Here is a 16280-nt window from a genome sequence, read left to right as displayed (position 1 = left end):
AAATAAATAAATAATAACAAAACAAAATATAAACAGGGTCTGGCTATGGCTGCCCAGCCTTGTCTCAAACTTCTGGATTCAAGTGATCATCTCACCTATGCTTCCCAAAGTGCTGGGATTACAGGCGGGAGCCACCACACCTAGACAAAAAAACCTGTTTACATAAAAGTTGCAGACAAGAAAGATACATAATGGTAAAGACAAACTACTGATTACTCTTATCAAAGAAAAACAGGCTGGGTGTGGTGGCTCATGCCTGTAATCCCAGCACATTGGGAGGCCAAGGCAGGTGGATCATCACCTGAGGTCAGGAGTTCAAGACCAGCCTGACCAACATGAAGAAACCCCGTGTCTACTAAAAATACAAAATTAGCCGGACGTGGTAGCACATGCCTCTAATACCAGCTACTTGGGAGGCTGATGCAGAAGAATCACTTGAACCCGGGAGGTAGAGGTTGTAGTGAACCGAGATCGCCCCATCGACTCCACCCTGGGCAACAGGAGTGAAAATCCATTTCAAAAAAAAAAAGAAAGAAAAGAAAAAAAAGTAAACAAATATATTAATGTTCGAATGGCTATTTATTTCTCACTTCATTCCAAAACTATTAAATGCTAGGAAATAAGGAGGGTGGGGGATAAGAATGCAAAAACAAATACAAGTAAAGCCCTGACCTGAAAGGAGCTTACAATCCACTGAAGAAAACAAGCATGCACACATACAAGAGAGTGAACAAGATAAGAAAGCACTGTACGGCAGTGACTCACGCCTGTAATCCCTTTGGGAGGCCAAGGCAGGCAGATCACTCAGGAGTTTGAGACCAGCCTGGGCAGCATGGTGAAATCCCATCTCTACTAAAATTCCAAAAAAAAATTTAGTCCGGTGTGGTAGTGGGCACGTGTAATCCCAGCTACTGGAGAGGCTGAGGCAGGAGAACAGCTTGAATGCGGGAGGCAGAAGTTGCAATGAGCTAAGATTGCGCCATTGTACTCCAGACTGAGCGACAGAGTAAGACTCTGTCTTAAAAAAAAAAAAAAAAAGGCCGGCGCGGTGGCTCACGCCTGTGATCCCAGCACTTTGGGAGGCTGAGGTGGGTGGATCACGAGGTCAGGAGATTGGGACGATGTGACTAACATGGTGAAATCCCGTCTCTACTAAAAATACAAAAGAAAAATTAGTCGGGCGTGGTAGCTAGCGGGTGCCTGTAGTCCCAGCTACTCGGGAGGCTGAGGCAGGAGAATGGCGTGAACCAGGGAGGCGAAGCTTGTAGTGAGCCGTTATCACGCCACTGCACTCCAGCCGGAGGACAAAGCGAGACTCCGTTTCAAAAAAAAAAAGAAATTCTTTTTTGTCTTATACAAAAGTTATAAAAATAGTACAGAGAATTTCAGTATACCTTTTACCTGGCTTCCTCTAAGATAAAATCTTTTTTTTTTCCCCCAAGATGGAGTCTTGCTCTGTCACCCAGGATGGAATGCAATGGTATGATTTTGGCTCACTGCAATCTCCACTTCCCAGCTTCAAGCAATTCTCCTGCCTCGGCCTCCCAAGTAGCTGGTATTCCAGGTACCCAACCATGCTCGGCTAATTTTTGCATTTTTAGTAGAGACTGGGTTTCACCATGTTGGCCAGGCTGGTCTCAAACTCCTGACCTCGTGATTGGCCCACTTTGGCCTCCCAAAGTGCTGGGAATTACAGCTGTGAGACACCAAGCCCAGCCAGCCTCTAAGATAAAATCTTACATAACCACAGCACAATTATCAAAACTTAACAGTGATATCATGTTATTAACTAAACTATGCAACTGATTTAGAATTTCACCCATTTTTCTATTAATGCCCTTTTTCTGTTCCAAGATGTCATCCAGGATCCCATATTGCATTTAGTTGTCATGTCTCCTTGGGCTCCTCTGATTTGTGAGATTTTTGCCATTTTCCCTTGTTTTTGTGACACGGACACTTTCGAATAATACTGGTCAGTTGTTTCAGGTAATGTTCCTCAATTTGGATTTGTCTGATGTTTTCTCAAGATTAGACAGAGGTCATGCATTCTTGGCAAAACTACCACAGAATTAATGTGCCTTTCTCAGTGCATTATAACAGAGGATACATAATGGCTCATTATCTTATTCCTAAAGATGTCAACCTTAATCACGTGGTTACTGGTGGTATCTACAGTGTTTCTTCATCCTACAGTTAATGTTTTTCCCTTTGTAAATAACAACTACATTGGGGAAGACACTTTGAGACGACGCATTGTGTTCTCAAACTTTTTGCCCACCAATTTTAAAATTCATCAAAGGGATCTTACCTGCAGCAATTACTACTGTGGTATTCTAATGGTGATTTTTAAATTTACCTCATTCGGTCTGTATTTGTTAACTGGAATTCTTAACAATTCCAATTGTTAAGGAAGAGCTGTCACTTCTTTATATTATTATGAATTCACGGATATTTTAATTCTCTAATAGAGAGCTCCTGAAATATTAAGCTCAAAAATATGTAAAGGAACGAACAGTATCCCAAAAATAAAGGCCTCTATGAGCAATTATATACAAAAATGTCAAGAATATTTCAGTAACGAGGTCTTCCTCTTTGAGCAGCCATAGCAAAATAGTTACAATATGACGTGTGGAGTTTGCTTTAAAATAACCCACTTTTCCCAAGAGTTCAAGGTTACAGTGAGCTATGACTGCACCACTGCAATCCAGCCTAGGTGACAGAGTGAGACCCTGTCTCTAAAAAATTAATAAATATATAAAATAACCCACTTTGGTACAGAGGTTGGGAATGCTATATAGATGAAAAAAAAAACTGATATGAGTTAATAATTATTAAAGCTGTGTAACAGCTAACAGGGGCTCCTGATGCGAGTCTCTGTATTTCTTTATACGTTCAAATTTTTCTGTAATGAAGAGTCAAATATTTTAAGGACCCCAGAACACAGTATTTAGTTAAATCACAAGTTCACTCTTCAAATATGCCATTTATACCTGTTGTCTATTTCTGAATCCTCCTTCATCCCCCCAAATTTCTACCAAAACTAACTTTAAAAAATTATGGATTAGGTTGGTGGGCACTGTGGCTCACGCCTGTAATTCCAGCACTTTGGAAGGCCGAGGTGGGCAGATCAGATTGAGGTGAGGAGTTCGAGACCAGCCTCGCCAATATGATGACACCCCATCTCTACTAAAAATAAAAAAATTAACCAGGCATGGTGGCACACGCCTGTAATCCCAGCTACTCGGGAGGCTGAGGCACGAGAATCTCTTGAACCCAGGAGGCAGAGCTTGCAGTGAGCCGAAATCACGACACTGCACTCTAGCCTGGACAACAGTACAAGACTCTATCTCAAAAAAAGAAAAAAAGAAATGCGGTATACATCTACCATGGAATACTACTCAGCCATAAAAAGGAACAAAGTAATGGCATTCGCAGCAACCTGGATGGAGTTGGAGACCACTATTCTAAGTGAAGTAACTCAGGAATAGAAAACCAAACATCATATGTTCTCATTTATGTAACAGGGAGCTAAGCTATGATAACACAAAGGCAAAACAATGACATAATGGACTTTGGGGACTCAGGGGAAAGTGGGGGAGGGATAAAATACTACATACACACTGGGTACAGTGTACACTGCTCGGGTGATAGGTGCACCAAAATCTCATAAATCACTACTAAAGAACTATTCCATGCAACCAAACACCCACCACCTGTTCCCCCAAAACTACTGAAAAATAAAAGGCAGAGACATGTTCTGTACAGTACACAACTTAATGACAATTTAAGAAACCAAACTAGGCTGGGCTCAGTGGCTCATGACTGTAATCTCAGCCTTTTGGGAGGCTGAGGCCAGAGGATCACTCGAGGGCAGGAGTTTGAGACCATCCTGGTCAACAAAGCAAGATCTGTCTCTATGAAAAAACTTAAAAATTAGCCAGCTGTGGTGGTATGTGCCTATAGTCCTAGCTACTCGGGAGGCTAAGCCAGGTAGACTGCTTAAGCCCAGGAGCTTGTGGATGCAGTGAGCTATGATCACACCACTACACGCCAGCCTGGGCAACAGAGCAAGACCCTGACTGTAAGGAAAAAACAAACTGGCAGGGTGTGGTGGCATATGCCTGTAGTCCCACCTACTCGGCAGGCTGAGGCAGGAGAATCACTTGAGTTCAGGAGTTCAAGGCCAGCCTGGGCAATATAGCGAGATCTTATCTCTAATTACAACATTTTAAAACAAGAATTAAAAAAAATGTTTTTTAAAAAGTCTGCCTTATTGAGGCTGCTGTGAATCTTGATTGTGTCACCTCACTCTAGCCTGAGAGACAGAGCAAGACCTTGTCTCAAAAAAAAAAAGTACATTTTATAAAATTAAAACCAACTTATTTTGCCCCCATATTCACAGTAGCATTATTCATAGTAGCCAAAAGGTAGAGGCAAACAAGTATCCATCCACAGATGAATGAATAAACAAAATGTGACACATGCATACAATGGAGTATTAGCCTTAAAAAGGAAGGAAATCTTGGCCTGGTAAAGACGAGTGTTAGAAATAAGCGATACAAAGGTAGAAGCCAGACTATGAAAGCCTTTAACTTAGAGAAGAGAGTTTGGATTTCATCTCAAAAGTGAAGTCTGCTGGGATGTTTTGGCAAGGTTTAGTCAATCTCACAATGGACAGGATAACAAAGAGGTTTATTTAGTACTTATTAATTTAAAAAATCATAAAATATTTGTCCTTTTGTGACTGCCTTATTTCATTTAGCATAACGTCCTCAAGGTTCATCCACGTTGTAGCATGTGTCAGATTTCCTTCCTTTTTTTTTTTTTTGAGACAGAGTCACACTCTGTCGCCCAGGCTGCAGTACAGTGGCATGATGTCAGCTCACTGCAACCTCCACCTTCCAGGTTCAAGATTCAAGCAATTCTCGTGCCTCAGTCTCCAGGGTAGCTGGGATTACAGGCATGTGCCACCACGCCCAGGTAATGTTTGTATTTTTAGTAGAGGCGGGGTTTCTCCATGTTGGCCAAGCTGGTCACAAACTCCTGGCCTCAAATGATCCTCACACCTTGGCTTCCCAAACTGTTGGGAGTACAGGCGTGAGCCCCCCGCACCAGGCCAAGATTTCCTTCCTTTTTAAGGCTAATATTCCATTGTATGCATGTGTCACATTTTGTTTATACATTCATCTGTGGATGGATACTTGTTTGCCTCTACCTTTTGGCTACTATGAATAATGCTACTATGAATATGGGGGCAAAATAAGTTAGTTTTAATTTTATAAAATGTACTTTTTTTTTTGAGACAAGGTCTTGCTCTGTCTCTCAGGCTAGAGTGAGGTGACACAATCAAGACTCACAGCAGCCTCAATCTTCTATGCTCAAGCCAGCCTCCCAAGTAACTGGGACTATAGGCATGTGCCACCTCACCTGGCTCATTTTTTAAATTTTTTTGTAAAAATAGGGTCTCACGACCATCCTGGTCTACACGGTGAAACCCCGTCTCTACTAAAAAATTACCAAAAAACTTAGCCGGGCGAGATGGCGGGCGCCTGTAGGTCCCAGCACTCGGAGGCTGAGGCAGGGAGAATGGCTGTGAACCCGGGAGGCGGAGGTTCAGTGAGCTGAGATCCGGCCACTGCACTCCAGCCTGGGCGGGACAGAGCGAGACTCCGTCTCAAAAAAAAAAAAAAAAAACTTGTCTCACTTATTGCCCAGGCTGGTCTCAAACCTCTGGCCTCAAGCAATATTCCTCCCTCCCGCCTCAGTCTCCCAAAATGCTGGGATTACAGGTGTGAGTCCATGCCCCCCAGCCAAAATGTACTTTTAAAAAAGAAGAGAGGCTGGGTGCGGTGGCTCAAGCCTGTAATCCCAGCACTTTGGGAGGCCGAGACGGGCGGATCACGAGGTCAGGAGATCAAGACCATCCTGGCTAACCCGGTGAAACCCTACTAAAAATACAAAAATACAAAATACAAAATACAAAAAAAAAAATACAAAATACAAAAATACAAAAAAAAAACTAGCCGGGCGAGGTGGCGGGCGCCTGTAGTCCCAGCTACTCAGGAGGCTGAAGCAGGAGAATGGCCTGAACCCGGGAGGCGGAGCTTGCAGTGAGCTGAGATCCGGCCACTGCACTTTAGCCCGGGCGACAGAGCAAGACTCCGTCTCAATAAAAAAAAAAAAAAAAAAAAGAAGAGAGCCAGGCTCAGTAGCCTGAGTCTATAGTCACAGCTACTCAGGAGGCTGAGGCAGCAGGATCACTTGAGCCCAGGAGTTCAGGGCTGTAGTGTGCTATCATCATACCTATGAACAGACTGCACTCCAGCCTGGGCAACGCAGAGAGACCCTGTCTCAAAAAACCAACCAACCAACCCTAAACAAGTATTAAGCAAGTATTAAGTGTTGGTTCTCAGAAAATCTAAATCACCCAAGTTAGAAGGTAGAAAGCAAATGGAAAAGTAGTAATTGACCTAACAGACTCAATAATGATCAATTTTAAACCGACAATGGGGAAAGCTGAGAAAGCTGATTTGGACCACAGAACGCCCATTGATTTAGGAATTGTCTGGGCCAAGTACATCTAGAAATAAAGGTGAAGATGGAACTAAAAACAGAAGGAAGGGATGAAAGTCTATTTAACAAGTAGATTAACACTCTCTTATATTCCCTCTTTGGTTCAACACAGCTGGGTCCCTCCTCCATTTCATCAGAAAATTAGAAGATAATGCTGCTGAGAAAGAAAAACAGGGTTTCTGTACTAGGGATTACAAGGTACAGCTGAGGGATAGAGTATAAACAATATTAAAAGCAAAGAAACTAAATGCATTTACTGTATGTTATGACTTCAAACCCTCTCTCCATTCACTTCCAAGAACACTGACAACCAAGTTTCTCTCCAGCAGTGCACTGAGTAATTCTTCAGGGAATCTGACCAGCAAAAAGACTTAAAGACCTAACATTAGAGACTCCCAAAAAGGAACTCAGCAAGATCATTCTGCAGTAAAGACCCACAAACCCACACAAGAGCTTAAAAAAAAAAAAAATTACTGCTCAACTCTTAAATAGAAGCAAATAGCCAAGAAACACGAGTTTTTTGAGGACCACATCAAACAGGAAATAGAGAAACTAAAACAAGCAGAGACGAAAACAATGTACAAAACTAAATATGCAGGAAGAAAAGTCATATAGCTTATTAATATCTTTAAAATGACAAGAAAAGGTAAAAATGGGAATTAAAAAGATGTTACAGAAGGCTGGGTGTGGTGACTCACACCTGTAATCCCAGCACTTTGGGAGGCCAAGGTGGGCAGATCACTGAAGGTCAGGAGTTCATAACCAGTCTGCCCAACAAAGTGAAATCACATCTCTACTAAAAATACAAAAATTAGCCAGGCATGGTGGCGGATGCCTGTAATCTCAGCTACTCAGGAGACTGAGGTATGAGAATCGTTTGAACCCAGGAGGTGGAGGTTGCAATAAGCCAAGATTGTGCCACGGCACTCCAGCCTGGGTGACAGGGCGAGATTCTGTCTCAAAAAACAAAAAACAGATGCTACAGAAAAGGAACATTCAGAAAATGAACAAAAACGCTCTTTGAAATTAAAATGATAAGGGCTGGCACAGTGGCTCATGCCTGTAATCCTAGCACTCTGGGAGTCCGAGGCCAGGCAGATCATGTGAGCTCAGGAATTCAAGACAAGCCTGGGCAACATGGTGAAACACCATCTCTACCAAAAATACAAAAAACAGCCGGGCTTGGTGGCGCATGCTTGTGGTCCCAGCTACCTGTGGTCCCAGCTACTCCGGAGGCTGACATGGGAGGGATCACTTGAGCCTGGAAGGCGGAGGTTGCAGTAAGCTGAGATTGCACCACTGCACTCAAGCCTGGGTGACAGAGTAAGACTCCACCTCAAAAAAAAAAAAAGAAATTAAAATGACAGCAGAAAAAAATAATAGAATGGAAGAAAGTTGAGAAAAATCTTATAAGAATTAAAACAGAAGCATAAGGAAACGGAAGAGACCAGATGAAATAAAATTAGGAAGTCTAATAAAAAGTCCAAGCCAGGTGAGGTGGTGCAAGCCTGTAATTCCAGAGTCAGGAGCTTGAGGCGGGAGAATCACTTGAGGCCGGGAGTTGGAAACCAGCCTGGCAACACAGCAAGACCTCATTTGCTAAAAAAATTTTTTAATCAGCTAAGCACAATGGCACATGCCTCTAATATCAACAGCTCCAGAGGCTGAGGTGGGAGGATCACTTGAGCCCAGGAGCTCGTGGCTGCAGTGAGCTATAATAGCACCCCTGTACTGCAGCCTGGGTGAGAGAGCAAGGAGTTCAAGACCAACCTGGCCAACATGGCCACTCACTGCAACCTCCACTTCCTGGGTTCAAGTGACTCTCCTGCCTCAGCCTCCTGAGTAGATGGGATTACAGACATGCACCATCATGCCTAGCTAATTTTTTGTATTTTAGTAGAGCCAGGGTTTCACCATGTTGGCCAGGCTGGTCTCCAACTCCAGACCTCAAGTGATCTGCCCACCTAGGCCTCCCAAAGTGCTGGGATTACAGGTGTGAGCCACCACACCCAGCCTTAGCTCTACTTTTAAAAGCAGCTGCACTCATCATACTATATTGTATTAGGTATTGTATATTTCTTCCCTGATAAAATATAAATTCCTTAAAAGTAGGCACTAACAAACCACCTGACACTGTAGCAATTTTCAATAAACATTTGTTTAATTAAAACACTTTCTAAGCCCTTCTCATGTGGCCAGCACTCTTCTCAATGTTTTGCATTATTTGACTAGTTTAAACGTCACAATAACTCCATGGTAGGTCTATTATCTTTATGTTATACATAAGGAAAAATGGAGCATAAAGAGATGTTGAACAATCTGCCAAAGGTCAGTAGCCACTGCTGAAACATGCAATCTAGTCTCCATCTCTACCAGTCCTTTAATGCTCTAAATCATTAACTCTACCATTTAGTTTTAAGGCCTCAGAACAAGACATGAAAAACTGGCAACATTGTAACAGGAAATACAATTGGCTAGGTATTACCTAACCCAGCAGTTTACAAAAAGTGATCCACTGACCCCTTGGGATCTCCCAAGACCCTTGGGGAGGTCCACAAACTCCTGGATGTCAAAATCATTTTTGTAATATTAAGATGTTATTTGAATTTTTCACTCTTACTCTCTTGAAATGTATTGTGGAGTTCCCCAGGGCCTATATGATGTGTAATATTACAGGATTGAATGCATAAACAGCTATGCAAATCCAATTGTCCTCTATCAAGTCAGACATTAAAGAGACTTGCAAATATGTAAAACAATGTCACTCTCACTAAATCTCTGTTTGGAAAATAATTCTTTTTCATTTCAGAAATGATGTTAACATGAAGGCTAGGCACGGTGGCTCATGCCTGTAATCTCAGGACTTTGGGAAACCAAGGCAAGCAGGTCACTTGAGGCCAGGAGTTTGAGACCAGCCTGGCCAATATAGCAAAACCCTGTCTCTACTAAAAGACGAAAATCAGCCAGGCATCGTGGCGTGTGCCTGTGGTCCCAGCTACTCAGGAGGCTGAGGCATGAAAATCACTGGAACCCGGGAGGCACTCACTCCATCCTGGGCAACTGAGGGAGGCTGTCAAAAAAAAAAAAAAAAAAAGGTGTTAACATGCAATGGGTTTATTATTATTATTATTTTTTGAGACGGAGTTTTGCTCTTGTTGCCCAGGCTGGAGTGCAATGGCGTGATCCTGGCTTACTGCAACCTCCGCCTCCCGGGTTCAAGCGATTCTCCTGCCTTAGCCTCCTGAGTAGCTGGGACTACCACTGGGACCGTCTGCCACCATGCCAGGCTAATTTCTTTGTATTTTTAGTAGAGACGGGGTTTCACCATGTTGGCCAGGCTGGTCTCAAACTTCTGGCGTCAAGTGATCTGCTTGCCTCGGCCTCCCAAAATGCTGGGATTACAAGCATGAGCCACCATGCTTGGCCCTATTATTTTTAACATATTAAATATTTTTTAATTTTTTTCAGTACAGTAAATGTTGATATAAAATACATAACATAACAAACATAAACAAAAGTCAGGCACAGTGGCATGTGCCTATAGTCTCAGCTACCAGGGACGCTGAGGCAGGAGGAGAGCTTGAGACAAGGCTGTAGTTGGCCATAATAGCCCCTGTGAACAGTCACTGCATCCAAGGAGAAGGGGGAAGGAAAGGGGAAGAAGCAAGGGGGAAGGGGAGGAAGGGGGAAGGAAGGTGAGAGGAAGAGGAGGAGGAGGAGGAAGAAAAAGAACAAGAGGAGGAGAAGGACAAGGAGGAGAAGGACAAAGAGGAGAAAGAAGAAGAGGAGGAAGAGGAGGAAGAACAATAACAACCACATTAACAGAGCTCATTAGGATCCTCAAAAATCTGTAAGAGCAGAAAGAGGTTTTGGGAAAAAAAAGTTTAAAAACCACTGATCTAGCCAATATAAAATGTTCAATACTGGCCAGGCATGGTGGCTCACACCTGCCTCCCAGCACTTTGGGAGGCTGAAGCCAGAGGATCAGCTCAAAAGTCTGAGACCAGCCTGGGCAACATGGTAAAATCCCATCTTTACAAAAAAATACAAAAATTAGCCAGGCGTGGTGGTGCATGCCTGCTGTCTCAGCTACTTGGGAGGCTGAGGTGGGAGGATCACTTGAGCCTGGGAGATAGAGGGTGCAGTGAGCTGAGATCGCACTACTGCACTCCAGTCTGAGTGACAGAGTTAGACCCTGTCTCAAAAGAAAAACAACAACAACCTGGTCAGTACTGCTAGTCTCTGACAGTAAGACATTTTTCCTTATCTAACATACTGCAATTCAGTCAACATTGATGTAAAAAAGAAAAGGCAATATAAAATGAAAAAAGCAGTAGTAGGCTGAGTGTGCGCTTCTCTCTGTCACTACCTCTCCTAATTTATAATTGGTAACATGTATACATAGTAAAATCTTCTACTGTAAATCACTCAGTGACATTACTAAAAGTGCCTCCGCATCTCAAGACAATAGCCAGAGGTAGTAACAAAACAGACTCCTCAAGGAAACTTCCAATTGTGTATTCCCACATTCATTCATTCATTCATTCATTCATTCAGAGACGAAGTCTCACTCTGAGGCCCAGGGTGGAGTGCAGTGGGGCGATCTCAGTTCACTGCAATCTCCACCTTCTGGGTGTTCAAGTGATTCTTCTGCCTCAGCCTCCTGAGTAGCTGGGATTACAGGCACACGCCACCACACCCAGCTAATTTTTGTATTTTTAGCAGAGATGGGATTTTGCCATGTTGGCCAGGCTGGTCTTGAACTCCTGACCTCAGGTGATCGCATCTGGGCCTCCTAAAGTGCTGGGATTACAGGTGTGAGCCACCACGCCCGGCCAAACATTCCCTTATTAAACTGTAAGAATTTATCCAAGGTTAAGATTGATGTCATTAACTCAATCTGCTTCATGTACTGACGTAATTCATTTTCATCATAGAGCATAGTATTTTAAATATATATACATATATATTTCTTTTCCTTGAGGCAGAGTCTCGCTCTGTCGCCCAGGCTGGAGTGCAATGGCATGATCTCGGCTCACTGCACCCTCCGCCTCCTGAGTTCAAGCGATTCTCCTGCCTCAGCCTCCTGAGTAGCTGGGATTATAGGCACCCACCATCATGCCTGGCTAATTTTTGTATTTTTGTAGAGACCGGGCCGGGGGTAGGGTGGTGAGCCTCCACCATGTTGGCCAGGCTGGTCTTGAACTGCTGACCTCAGATGATTCACCCATCTCAGCCTCCCAAAGTGCTGGGATTACAGGCATGAACCACCGCACCCACCCTAGTATCTTAAATTTTTGACAAGCCAAATAAAACCTAATTTCAGATCAGTTCCATAAGCACATGAGCACATCATTAGTATAATTTGAATACTTTTCATGTGTTATATTAATAATTTAACAACAACTTTAACAAAGGAAGACTAATTCTGCTCAACTCAAAAACAAAAAAGTACAAAATTCAGGTCAGTCCTATTTTTTGAATGAAATGCTTGGGCCTTTAAATGATTGGTTTCTCTATCCACTTAAGTATCTGATACATTCCTGTATACAATCAAATTATGTAAATTTTAAGTGTTATTGTTAAACTATCAACTGCATAAGGAAAAAATGTGAACTTCACCATGTCAAAGAGTGTAATATAGGCTACTAGCTTTCGTTACTATTAGATTCATCCACCATTCATTCACCCAACATGTCTGAGCAGCTACTATGAGCCTGGCTCTATGCTAGGCAATGGGGATACACTGAACAAAAAAGATAACAGTTTTCATCTTCATGGGAGTTGCATTCTTCTGTGGGAAATAAAAACACACACACAAAAAATAAGATAATTATAAATGTGGTAAATGCTATTAAGGAAAAAACAAGACTTGCCACAAATTACACTCTTTGAAAGCTGAATTGTGGAATTCTACCAGACCTAAAAATAAATAATTCATGAAGCGTTACATCAAAACGACATGGAGTCTACAGACCTCTACTAATGCATAAGAAAACTATAGACACTGACCATGAAAACAGAGATCAATCTTTCATGGTCAAGGCTACTGAATGCCATTACTTGGCAATATAGTAACTTCAAAAGATAATTAACTTGACATCCTGAATTGAATGCTGAAACAGAAAAAGGACATTAGGTTAAAACTAAAAATCTAGGCGGGCACGGTGGCTCATGCCTGTAATCCCAGCACTTTGGGAGGCCGAGACGGGCGGATCACGAGGTCAGGAGATCGAGACCATCCTGGCTAACCCGGTGAAACCCCGTCTATACTAAAAAATACACAAAAACTAGCCACGCGAGGTGGCAGGTGCCTGTAGTCCCAGCTACTGGGGAGGCTGAGGCAGGAGAATGGCATAAACCCAGGAGGCGGAGCTTGCAGTGAGCCAAGATCCGGCCTGGGCGACAGAGCAAGACTCCGTCTCAAAAAAAAAAACAAAAACTAAAAATCTAAATAAACTATGGACTTCAGTTAATAACAACATATCAATATTAGTTCATTAATTGTAACAAATGTGCCACACTAATACAAAATGTTAATAACAAGGGAAACTAGATGTGTGGATATATGGGAACTCTGCACTATCTTTTCGATTTTTCTGCAAGTCTAAAACTGTTCTAAAAAATGAAGTCTATTACAAAACAAATCTAACCAGGCTTCAGTAATGGACGGGGGAGGGTAGTAGAGGCTTAAACAAGGTACGAAATTAGAAGCCATAAAACTCTCCATTATGAATTAGAACATATACAAATACTCAAGAAATTCAAAGGAAACCTGAAGATACTTAGGAAGTTAAGCACTCCATTCATGCTAAAATATTTTTAGACAGGGAGATGAATGAGTTTTTTCATGCAAACTAAATAGCTGTGCATCACAACATAAGAAAGGCAATGGCCGGGCGCGGTGGCTCAAGCCTGTAATCCCAGCACTTTGGGAGGCCGAGACGGGCGGATGACAAGGTCAGGAGATCGAGACCATCCTGGCTAACACGGTGAAACCCCGTGTCTACTAAAATACAAAAAACTAGCCGGGCGAGGTGGCGGCGCCTGTAGTCCCAGCTACTCGGGAGGCTGAGGCAGGAGAATGGCGTGAACCCGGGAGGCAGAGCTTGTAGTGAGCTGAGATCTGGCCACTGCACTCCAGCCTGGGTGACAGAGCGAGATGCACAATAAGTACTTTGGATCCTTTTTACCAATAATGATCAATAAGCTTTATTTTATGTTTGGGAACGATCCTGAAATTGACATATAAAACCTGGACCAGGATCAACTCCATAGGTTCTACCAAGTTACTCACCTAAAGACACAAGTTTATACTTACCTCAGGAAAATATGTAAGCAAAATGCAAGGAGATCGTATTTTTACCCCCAAAAGGGAGGAGGGGAAGATAATCTACATATGAAAGGAGAAAAATGATTTCCCAGTTCTAACGGGAGGCAATTTTGCAAGATTATTAACCTCTGCAATGGCATACAAATTAGTATAAATAGTTCAAAGTAGTAATAAAAGCTGAGTTTGTGTCACTTATATGCCCTCCAGTCAAAACAAATAATTCATGTTTTCTATAACCTCACCTAAAACACCTAGTAGGTACTCAATGTTTGATGACTCAGAACTAATCTCTCAATGTCTGAATTTTAAAGACGCTCATGCAAAGTGTGAGAAAAACAAAGGAGGGTAATCGTCCCTGAATTGTCGAGTGTCAAGTTTGTATAATACAGCATAAAACTGAAATTACTACAAGAAGTAATCGTAGAAACGACCATCACAAAATTAGGATCTTGTATCTAATACAGAAGTACAGTGACAGCAGAACCTGACCAGGTGAATGACATAACAATTTCACTCATCAGATAGTACGGAATATGAAGCATAAAAGAATTATTTAGCCCAAATGGTATTTAAATCTAATTTAGGTAACTAGTTGAGTCTATTCCTACTCTACTCCATTTTCCAAAGGAAATCCGACAAAACAAAGATGTTTGTTATTCCAAGCCTTCTCTCACATGAATCCTCAACATATCATTGGAAAATACTCAAGAAATGAATAATTAACATTTCCCCAGTAATTCCCGTTTGTACCACCATGAAACTCAGACGCTGCTTCATGTTGAAACGAGAAAAAGGGTAGGTGAGATGAGAAATATTCCAAGTAAAATGATCATGACATAGCATCTGGCAGAGATTGAAAAATCATCAACACTGCCAAAAGAATTGTCAGTGATGGAAGTCAACAGAACAAAATGAGGTTTTCCGACAAGCCACAGCCCCATCTAACCTAAGAGGCAAAAATCTCCACTGCCGACGCTACCCCTTTCACCCCCAACCACCCCATGCTCAAGTCGTCTCAAATTCAGATGTTTCCTCTATGGCCCGATCATTTCCCACCCAGGTGAAAACCATTTAATAATTTTTTCTACGACCACCCCTTCCCACCTTCGACGACATCAGCACTTCTCAGGGCCAAGCCTCTGGGGAAAACAACGCCCAGATCCCACCCTCCTTGGCCAAGGTTGAAGAGGGCCCGTTCTCAGGAGTGGGGCTTCCCTGAGTGGGCCTCAGAGAGCTGAGGAACTGGGAAAAGAGCAAGGAATAAGGGTGGGGCTCAAGAAAGGGAGCCGGGGTAGGGGAAACGACGGAGACCGGAGGAAGAAAGGGATGGACAAGAGGCTGGGCGGGGTGAGGGCTGAGGAGGGGGGGCAGATCGACCGGAGATGGCCGGACTGCAGGGAACGGAGACGGCGAGTCAAGGATTGAAGAACCCGGGGAACAGGGTAAAATCTCGGCCGACAGATTCAGGCGGAGAGCCAATGGCACCGGGGGGGGGGGCACAGCGGGAAGGGCTGCGGTGGCAACGAGCGCGGACGCTAGGCGGGCTGGGAGCCTCCGCGGACGGAAGGGCCGCACCGGGGGCGGTGCGGAGACGCTGCGGCCAGCTGCTAGGAGTGGGGGAGCCACGCACTCACCGCTTTGCTCCCCCAGGAACACTAGCTTGAATTTCCTCAGCGGATTCCCGAAGTCTCCGCCCGCGGACATGGTGGAACTAGAGGAGCTGCCGCCGCCTCAGCCCAGAGACCTCCCGGACCGATGCTGCTCCAGCCGGCTGACGAAAAAGGCAAGCGGAAGGGCGAGCCCCGAGCTCTCTCGGCCCCTGCAAGGCCCGGTGGAGAAGCCCGGCTGGAGGGCTGCAGGACTCTCCACAGACTGGCAGCCGCCGCCGCCTCCCGGCAGAGTAGCCTACCACCGAGCGAGGCCCGCGGCTGGGAAGGGGAGGGCGGTGTCGGCAGGAGCCAGGGGTGTGCTCTGGCTTCCCTAGGCTAGGGCAGTACCCTCCTTCCGCACTCGACTCCGACACCTGGGGGAGAGAGGCGGAGGGTGGCGGAGCCGGAACCGCAGATGTATCTGGGACCTCTCACGCGCAGCGCCTCAGCTTCTCCAGCTGCCGCCGCCGCCGCAGCCCAACCTGCTGAGTGCGCGAGCCTCTGGCGCTGCGCGGGGCGAGCCCGGGCGCGAGCCTGGGGCCCCGCCGGCCGTTGGCGTGCGTGCGTGCGTGCGCGCCACCGCCATCGCCAGCGCCTTCCTGGTTTGGACACCTCTACTGGCTCCTCCCGCATGGCGGCGACGGGGCAGATTAGGTTTCCACTCGCGCCAGACGAAGCCAGGAGGAGGCGGGGCAAGCCAGGGATAAGTTGGGGGGGGGGGGGGG

General features: G+C 44.4%; 1 protein-coding gene across 3 annotated transcripts in view; it reads right to left on the bottom strand.

Annotated features, from left to right (window-relative positions):
• Window positions 1–16123, bottom strand: part of RAB6A (RAB6A, member RAS oncogene family) — a 105770-nt gene extending 89647 nt beyond the window's left edge. For all 3 annotated transcript variants that reach the window (XM_017894429.1, XM_017894428.1, XM_017894430.1), the window contains exon 1: window positions 15541–16123. In XM_017894429.1, the coding sequence (XP_017749918.1) occupies window positions 15541–15610 (70 nt within the window). In that variant the 5' untranslated portion in view covers window positions 15611–16123. The remainder of the gene's footprint in view (window positions 1–15540) is intronic.
• Window positions 16124–16280: the final 157 nt, after the last annotated feature.

The sequence above is a fragment of the Rhinopithecus bieti genome, unplaced genomic scaffold, assembly GCF_001698545.2.
Source record: "Rhinopithecus bieti isolate Rb0 unplaced genomic scaffold, ASM169854v2 scaffold_21412, whole genome shotgun sequence".
NCBI lineage: Eukaryota > Metazoa > Chordata > Mammalia > Primates > Cercopithecidae > Rhinopithecus > Rhinopithecus bieti.
Note: the sequence above shows the minus strand (reverse complement) of the source record. Positions and strands in the feature narration are given on the sequence as shown.